This window comes from Vigna radiata, unplaced genomic scaffold (genome assembly GCF_000741045.1).
Source record: "Vigna radiata var. radiata cultivar VC1973A unplaced genomic scaffold, Vradiata_ver6 scaffold_424, whole genome shotgun sequence".
Taxonomy (NCBI): Eukaryota; Viridiplantae; Streptophyta; class Magnoliopsida; order Fabales; family Fabaceae; genus Vigna; species Vigna radiata.
In genome coordinates, this window is record NW_014542174.1 from 98,903 (window position 1) to 108,034 (window position 9,132).

The 9,132-nt window shown below is 32.5% G+C and overlaps 2 protein-coding genes across 2 annotated transcripts; both read right to left on the reverse strand.

Moving 5' to 3' along the window:
• Nucleotides 1-616: 616 nt before the first annotated feature.
• LOC106779131 lies at nt 617-2,785 on the reverse strand. The gene is made up of 4 exons (XM_014667186.1): nt 2,211-2,785; nt 1,944-2,133; nt 935-1,867; nt 617-853 (listed from the first exon to the last, which is right to left on the reverse strand). Exons 1-4 carry the CDS (start codon nt 2,783-2,785, stop codon nt 617-619), a joined length of 1,935 nt encoding a protein of 644 aa, XP_014522672.1.
• On the reverse strand, nt 2,510-3,671 carry LOC111240765 (X-linked retinitis pigmentosa GTPase regulator-interacting protein 1-like). The gene is made up of 2 exons (XM_022776444.1): nt 3,218-3,671; nt 2,510-3,163 (listed from the first exon to the last, which is right to left on the reverse strand). Exons 1-2 carry the CDS (start codon nt 3,665-3,667, stop codon nt 2,822-2,824), a joined length of 792 nt encoding a protein of 263 aa, XP_022632165.1. The 5' UTR covers nt 3,668-3,671; the 3' UTR covers nt 2,510-2,821.
• Nucleotides 3,672-9,132: the final 5,461 nt, after the last annotated feature.

Here is a 9,132-nt window from a genome sequence, read left to right on the forward strand (position 1 = left end):
GGTTTGGAATGTCAATTCTGCAGAAACCAGTTTGGACACTTAATGTGATGATTTTAGCAAGTTTGTTTTACCTATTTTGACATGTTTAAAGTGGCAGCAGAAGCTACAAGCTTCCAGATCAAAATTTGAGTGTATGAGTTGCTATTTAACACCAAAAGTGGTGGTTTGGAATGTCAATTCTGCAGAAATTAATTTAGATAGTGAATATTATGATTGGAGCAATTTTATTTTACCAAGAAGGACTTGTTGTAGCAGCCACCAGAGGCTAAAAGTATGTAAATCAAAAATTAGTCACTGTACCGAATGGTATATAAGCTGTTTGAAAATTACTCACTGCACCGAATGGTAAATAGGTTGTTTGAAAATAAAGGCACCGAATGGTTCAATAATCAACAACTGCAAAAGTGGTCCACATTGATTAATAGACAATTCGTACAAAAAGTGGTCCCAACATACATTAAAGGGTTATAGTCACTACTGCATGTGCATTGAATAAGCATGTGAAACTAAAAGACAAAAAAGTGGTCCACCCACTCTACTTTAAATAAGGAGTACACACAATTTCCACTACAACTTGTCTGAAATTACATCTTAAAATACACACAGTTTCCTCTACTCAATTACAACTTGCTTGAGACCCTAGAATTTGTCCACCCAGTCTTGAGGATGCTCTTGTTCCTCCTTCACGCATAGTTGCAGCTCCTCCAGCTCCTGAAGTTGATGCATCCCCAGCCTCTGCAGATCTGGCCGATCCCCTTCCAGCTTCTAATGTTGAGGATGATGCCCCCCTGCCTGCAGCTGCTCCCCTTCCTGCAGCAGATCCAGGTGTTGATGCAGAAGCACCCCTTTTGTTCTACAAAAGTAGTAAGATGGTTAGATATTTATGTACATTTAAATAAATTAACTTGTAAATAACATAACCAAGAAGACTTACCTTTCTGTTCTGACTCTTTTTACATGTCCTTAAATTGTGTCCGTATGCATTGCAACTGCTACATCTTATAGCAGTATTGGTCTTTGACAATTTTCCATGGGTGACATATTCATCAGCTTCTCGTCTTCTTAATTTTTTTGGCCTCCCAGGAGGTGTTTTGTAAATAGGAGGCAGTAGTTGTGGAGAGTCAGAGGTAGGCCAAAGTTGTTGTCCATTGATAGGACTTATAATTGGTGCATAACAAGTTCTATAGGCATCTTTTTTATAGTAAGGATGAACATAATTTTCTGGGTTTTCTGATTTGTAATGAATGGCAGCAACAACATGTCTACATGGTATTCCTACCAAATCCCACAAGTAACAAGTACATGTGTGATTACTTAAATCAACAACAAACTTGTCCATGGTAAAGCCATGAGTTACTTCAAATTGTGAACCACCTGCCCAAACAGGAAGCCAATTACCACTTTTTTCAACCTCCTTATCTAATCTTTTCCTCGGTTTAGGCATAACATCACCAGGATATGAGTCAACTTTTTCTCTAAGGCTTGCAAACCTTTTCATTAAGTATGATCTAATCCATTCCATCATTGTAATTATAGGTTTGTCCCTTGCCAACAAAATAGTACTATTAAATGACTCAGACAAGTTATTGATCAACACATCACACCTAGGATAAGCACTAAAAGCATGCTTACACCAAAATTTAGTTGGAATACCCATTAACCAATTAAAGGCATCAACATTCAGATTTTTTAACTCACCCATTTTTTTCTCCCATTCCTTATGGTATGTTGCCTTCGCAGCCCCCATCATGAGGTCTCTAATGACTAGGCCTCCCCCAAATTTTTTCTTGAAATTGTTGTATAAATGGCGTAAACACAACCTGTGTTCCACTCCATTCAAGATATCATCAAAAACTGACATTAATCCCTGCATGCATAATACAGAAATAAGTATTATATAATCAAAAAAAAATTCTAAACAAACACTAAAAATTTTAATCTACCTTTTGCTGATCTGAAATAAAGATCCACCTTTGACAATTTATGCCTCCAATATCATCAAGCAGTTGTGTCAAAAACCACATCCAGGTGTCTTTGCATTCTGTTTCTACCACTGCAAAAGCTAGTGGGAAATACTGGTCATTAGGGTCTCTTCCTACTGCCCTCCATAACTTGTCTTCAAGTGACATCCATCTACCCCAATGAATGGCCTGCAACTACCTAAAAAACCCTCCTTACAGCCCTCCAAACACATGTAAAAGGACCCAAACCTTGGTGGCAAGGTGGGTTGGGGTTGATTGACCTTAATCTTGAAGGTCCCAGCCTTGACTCTTAATAACTCAGCCACATAGTCATACAGACGACCATATTGTCTTTCTCCATCACCCACTAAACAATCCATTGCAATTCTCTTAGCTCTTGCAGCCTTCCAATAAGTTATTCCAACACTATATGATTTTTTTATTTCATCTATGATTTGAATGGATGTCATCCCTGCAACATTCACAAATCTGTCAACCAACACCTGTGCAATCCATTCTACACTTGCACTTTTGCATCCAAAAGTCCTTCCACAATTGTGCCCAACTAGAGTTTTGACTCTAAAGGTTTGGCTACTTCCTACCTTGCTAGCCATAATAAGAAAACCACACCCTTTCTTACAAACTGCCCTTACTCTCTTCAAATCATTCTTGACAAACTTCACTTCTTTTCCATTCAACACGCTATTCTCCTGTAGGGCACTCTTAAAATCCTTCAAAGACTTAAACTCCATTCCCAATCTAAAATTGAATCCCCTACTCATATCTTCTGCTTTATACCTTGGAAAGTGCCTTTTTTTCTCCATCACATCCTCATTACTATCTACATTTGAGGACAAGTCCTATGTATCATAATCTTCATTTATCTCATGTTGTCCAACCTCTTCGTTAATGACAAATGCCGCCTCACTATCTTGAAATCTCTTCCTAACACTTTTCTTTTTCTTTTTCATTTTCTTCCACCTATCCAAAACTGGATTAATATTTCTTCTCTCTTCCTCCACCGTCACATTGTCCATCCCAAACCCATCATCATCATTTGCCATTCTCTCCTCCTCACTGTCATCAACATTTTCCATCCCTTCGCCCTCAACAACATTGCCTTCTTCACCTTGCACTTCACCTTGCTCTTCATCTTTCTCTTCATCTTGCTCTTCATCTTGCTCTTCATCTTGCTCTTCCACCATTTCTCCCTCAACATTCCCCTCTTCCTCTTCGTCATCATCTTGCTCTTCCACCATTTCTCCCTCAACATTCCCCTCTTCCTCTTCGTCATCTAGTACCAAGTCTTCTACTTCAACATTTCCCTCCACCCCACCAATATTTTCTTCATCCATAACAACTTGTTCCTCCATCTCCTCTGCTCTTATTTCCTCTGCCTCCTCACCAAATGTAAGAAAACTAATTTCCTCTGCCTGACTGGGTTGCCCATGTTGAACATAAATTTCAACTTCCTCCTTATTTGCCTCTGCATAGTTAGACAACAAAATGGCTTCTCTGTCATCTGTCAGTGGTCTAAGGTTGTTCATTGCCTTTTGTTTCGAACCCTTCCACCAAAGCTTGAATTCTCCATCATACTTGAATTCTGTAACAATTCCCACCGCTTCAAAGTATGACCACATGTCGGGATCGATTCCCCTAATAACATGTATCTCTCCTCCCACATATTCTATACCCTTCTTGTTCATGAACTTCCCCATATGATACAAACACATGTCAAAAACCATTTTTCCTACATGGTCAAATGAAAACTTCCCACATTAGGCTGACAATGCACAACACAATGCACATTACACACACAATTGCTTTTCTTCTTCAAACAATCACAGAGAAAACAAATTAAACTAAAACTAAAAAAATTACCTTGCTCAACGAACCACAGAGAATCGCCTTTCTTCTTCAACGAACCACCTCAACGAACCACAAAGAAATCCCTTTCTTTCACGAACCACCTCAACGAACCACAGAGAAGTCTCTTTCTTTCACCAACCAAACACAAAGAATGAACGCATGAACCCTAATGCACGCGAAGCTCAACCACGAACCAAATGGAAACAAAGCACATCAACACCAACACGAACCCTAACTGATTTTGAGTACCGGTACCAATTTCATTCTAAGTTAAAAAGGAAGCAGTTTCATCCACAGATCAATTAACACATGTCAACCCATCACACGTGTCAAGAGATACAAATCACAACGTTAACACCCGTGGACAGAGACGTTAGACACATCAGCAGATTTTTAACTCCGTTAGTTGAGGAGGACTAAAACCAACGTTTCGGAAAGTTTGAGGACTAATTTGTACCATAATTTGAAAGAGGAACGAAACACAAAAACGCCCAATAGTTGAGGGACGAAAAACATATTTAACCCATATATATATATATATATATATATATATATATATATATATATATATATATATATAAGAACTATTTATCCATATTGGTAAATTCGGTCTTAGTGTAGGATCAAGAAACGAAGAAGTGTATCCATATGTAGCTTGCATAGGGTCATGCAGAGAGGATTGCTCAGATCAATGTTATGCGAATGGGTTTGATGGAGGAGCATGTTATCAGAATACGACCGCAAGTGGATATCCCAATTATTGTTGTTGTAACTTAAAATGACTATGTTTCTACCTCAAAGTCAGCCAAAATAAAACATCCACTTTCATTAAAATTAGGGTTCTTAAGACTATCATTAACAATATTGCTTTTCATTTTCATTACCAACAAAGTACTTGGATTATGAATTCAAAGTAATGATATAAGCATTTCCTAAGTTTTTAATGTGATGGATGAATACAAATAATTAACTTATTTTGTCTTTCTTACAAACATCCTTTTATCATAAATTAAGAAAACTAAATTTCAGTTAACATACTCGTACTTACATACTAATTATATATCTAATTTCTAAGGTGAAAAAAAAAAACTAGCAGATTTTGAAGCTTTTTTTACTTACAATTGACGGTGAAGTATTGACAACAATAGATTTAATTAATTTTTCATGAAAATAATATCTATGTAATATATATTTTGTAAATAATATAATATTATGAGATCAAACTCCTAAGTTACAGATTTAAGAGATCAAACTCCTAAACTCCAGATCCAAATATTTGGATCAAGTTGTAAATCAAAATTCCAATATTTGGATGAAGCTGGAAATTCAAATTTATTTCTAAATCCATTTATAACTAAACTTAAATTATTTATAAATCTACTTTTAATTCCAAATCTATATTTTAAAAATAAAATAACTATTTCTTCTAATACATAATATATAAAAAGTTAAATAATGTATAAAATATTAAAAAAAGAATAATAATATTATAATTTAATAATATTAAAGATTACAAATAATACATTATAAAAGTCTTAAGATTAAGAAAAAACTAAAATCATATAAATGTCAATATAAATCCCATAAACCACTCTTCTCTACCTATGATCTTCTATCTCTCTTATACCCTTCAACATTTCCAAAGTGCAATTAGATGAAAACAACTTCTAAATCTATTATTTACATGTAATATTTGGGAAGTGCTCCACAATATTTACACAAAATGATGACAAGTAAAAAAAAAAAATTCAATTAGAACAAGATGATTAAGTCAAACAAAACAGGAACAAATATTCAATATTCATTCAGATCATCTCTAGAAGAAAGCATTACAACAATATCTAATGTAAAAAGAGAAAGTAAATTATCACTATATCATAACTCCATTGCGTTTTTCTTCCACTCCAATAACTTGTTTACATCTTTTTCCACTTCATCCCTTCATTATATTATCACTATCAAAGCACTTTGGCTTGAAAATTTTATGATTGGATTAATTAATGTTGATTTTAGTAAACCATATTTGCATTAAAAATCAAATAAATCATAATCTGATAATGATGGTAAAGGTGTGTCTTTTAACCAATCTTATTTACATATAAGTGCCTCCAACTTTTGATTTGATAAAAAAATTACGATAACAATCCATCACTATTCCTCTTGTGCTAAATGCAGGCTCAGATCCTACTATAGGCATAGCTAATAACTCTCGTGTTATGTTATTTGAAAGGATGAATTAATTTTTCACCAATTAAGAATGTTCAAATTTGCAGTGTTATATCAAACTCTTCCTCTAAATACTTTTGCTCAGATTTGTTTAAAGAGGTTAATCTTGTTGTTTGCAAAAATTTATTCCAAAACCATATGAATAATATTATAATTAGATATTTCTGCATGTTGTTGTGTGTCATTTTCAATTCTTTTGTTTTAATGTGTATATTCATTAAACAACGACTTTAAGGAAATATTCAATCGGGATCAAAAAGTTTATCAATTGCCCAACATATAACTCATTTTGTATATAGGAGGTAAGACAACAATAATTAACAATAACAATTGAACTTGTTAGGTTCACCCTAATATTTCTCTTTTTTTTTTTTCATTTTTTTACCCATCTTATATATGTAACATTATCTACTATCAAGGTCAAAACACGACTCAACCCTATTCGTGCATGCATGGCTCAACAAATTTAGCCATGACCTCTCCAATATGGCTTATCACTTGATGAAAATTCAAAATCATTTTGTACAAATTTCAATCATCATAATTGAAGTGGGTTGTCTAACACGTATAGCTTTGATTTTGAGGTGAAGTCCATGTATCAGTAGTGAGACAAACTTTGACAGTGTTGAGAAAAAAAGTCATTTAAATATACCTTCTTTTTGCATTCCATAATGTTACAATATTCTGTGATAAGGTATAGCATGATAGGATCTTAAATCTTTGTTGCAAAGCATTTAAATACCTCCTAAAAGTATCATTCTCCACAAAACGAAAGGGGAGTTCAGCTTTCACAAACATTTTTACTATAGTTCTTCTTGACAAAGTTCTTGGTCAAATCTACCGTAAGAAGCCATCAATTATTGAAGATGCATTAATTTTTGCCTCATGTTTACTTCTTTATTGGGGTTACACATTGAAGTTGTTCCTTTCTCATATCAAATAAAGATATCATAATATTTGCATGAAATTATTCCAAGCTTCTGATCAATTTTTCCATCCCTCATTACAAGGGGTTCTTACATTTGTAGAGCCACTTACAATTGGTGGAGTAGAAAGTGTATGCTCAATTGGTTTGAGACGGAACAATCATCTTCTTCACGTATTAATGACATTTGTAGAGAAATGTTGCAATAGTGACTAACCAATAACACAATCTGATAAATATGAGAAATCAACAAAGCTCCCAAATTTCAATTCCACACATGAAGATTATAAAACTAAATGAAATCATGAAAGAACAATTAAAGGATTTGAAATTGAGGTTAAATTTGTCACCTCTTCATTATTTATTTATAAGTGCAAAAACTTTTTTTACTATATATACGTAAACTATTGATTCTAGTCTTTATATTAAGTAGCCAAAGTTAGAAATTAGATTTAACTTGGATAAATTATAAAATGAAGAAGAGAGAAGAGCATTTAGGGTTTATTGTATTGAAATTTTGGGATCGAGAAGTTCATGAGTTTCATATTTTAGTATTGGGAAGGAGTTGATGGTTTCAGTTCAGTTCATATATATTTGGATATGAGCGTAATCTAAATGAGAAATTTGAATTTTCCAGATTTTAAAATCCATATAAATAAAATCCAAATCTAGCTTAAAAAAATTATGAAATATGGATAAAAATAGAAAACAGATTTTAGAAAATGGATTTTTAATGGATCAATTCAGTCCAAAATTGGATCAGATTGTGTCAACCAGATTTTTTGCCCACCCTTACTGACACCCCAAGAACATCTATCATTTTCCATCAATCAAAATATCATTAAAAACAAAAAGAAAGAATCAAAGAACTCATGGGGACAAACCAAAACCCATAAACAAAAAACATACCAAAGCTATACACAATCTAAGTAGCCCTATAGATTGGAAAAAGAAACCCATTATCATAAAAGTTTAAATTTATAAAAGTTGGCATAATTGTAATCATTTAAACACTTATCTAGAAGACATGTCTAAAAATTTTTTTTCCTGAAAAATATTTGACACCTTAAAATCAATAATTGCTACACATTTGATAAGAGACAACACCTTAAAATCAAAATAACTACTCAGAAAAAGAACGGTTGTAGATACACTAAAAGCTTGATTAATATATATTTAATTTGATTCTTATATTTATATATTGATTGGTTTTGATTCTCATATTTTTTTACTCTTTTTAATATTTATTAAATGAAATTAATGTAGACGCAAAATTACTAAAGAGTTACATTAATTTTATTTAAATAATATCGACTTCAATTAATAGAAAAGAAATATAAAAACAAAAACAAATAAGAAATCTAAATATAAAAATTAAATTATTAATTAAACCCACATTGGAATTGAAACAAAAATGATTACATATATGTTTAGTAGCAATAAAATCAACAAAAAATTCTCAAAAAAGGAAAACCTCATTAAAATTGAAAATATTTCTCATGGACTAAAAAAAAGTCAACAGAGGAAGCACTTGGTTGATTGATAATGGTTAAACTTTACATGATCAACAACCTAGATTTTTTTTTTCTTTTTTTTTTTTTTTGCAAAGCTTAAACTTGAAGGAGGATATATAGTGAAGATTGGAAATGAGACAACCATAGCAAGTATTGGTAAATGAAGTATGCGGATCCATGCAACCATAGGTACTAAATTTAATGTTCTTTTAGTGTCTTGATTATGTGAGTCAAATGATACGGAATATTGTTTGTTATTTAAAAAAATAAAGTGTATAGTTACTTATAGATGGTGATAAATTACTTCAACTAACGATTATAAAAATAAGTTTTATTAATTATATTTTTTTTTATGATCAAGAGTTTAATAGAGTTAGAACTTGATTCTAAGCTGACACTCAGATTTTTTTTCACCTGAACATGATATCTATTCAATTTACTCAAAAACATGAATTAGTCAAAGACTTACCAAATATTCAAGTTATTTTCATGGGTATAAAGGTTGTCAAAGAAACATAATTTTTTTTCCGATTCCAACCACAGAAAGTAAGTTTGATTAATTCATTCTATGTTTGTGTACATATTAAAATTGCTTCACTCAATGGCAACAAATATTGCATTTCCTTCATGAATCAAT

What these genes read in the sequence shown, in the direction of transcription:
- LOC106779131 (XM_014667186.1), bottom strand. Translation starts at nt 2,785, where the DNA reads ATGGAGAAAAAAAGGCACTTTCCAAGGTATAAAGCAGAAGATATGAGT. An exon ending in TTATTTCAGATCAGCAAAAG is followed by an intron (nt 1,868 to 1,943) that starts GTAGATTAAAAT and finishes TTATGCATGCAG; the next exon opens with GGATTAATGTCAGTTTTTGA. An exon ending in AAAAGAGTCAGAACAGAAAG is followed by an intron (nt 854 to 934) that starts GTAAGTCTTCTT and finishes CTACTTTTGTAG; the next exon opens with AACAAAAGGGGTGCTTCTGC.
- LOC111240765 (XM_022776444.1), bottom strand. Translation starts at nt 3,667, where the DNA reads ATGAACAAGAAGGGTATAGAATATGTGGGAGGAGAGATACATGTTATT. An exon ending in GGAATGTTGAGGGAGAAATG is followed by an intron (nt 3,164 to 3,217) that starts GTGGAAGAGCAA and finishes GAGGGAGAAATG; the next exon opens with GTGGAAGAGCAAGATGAAGA.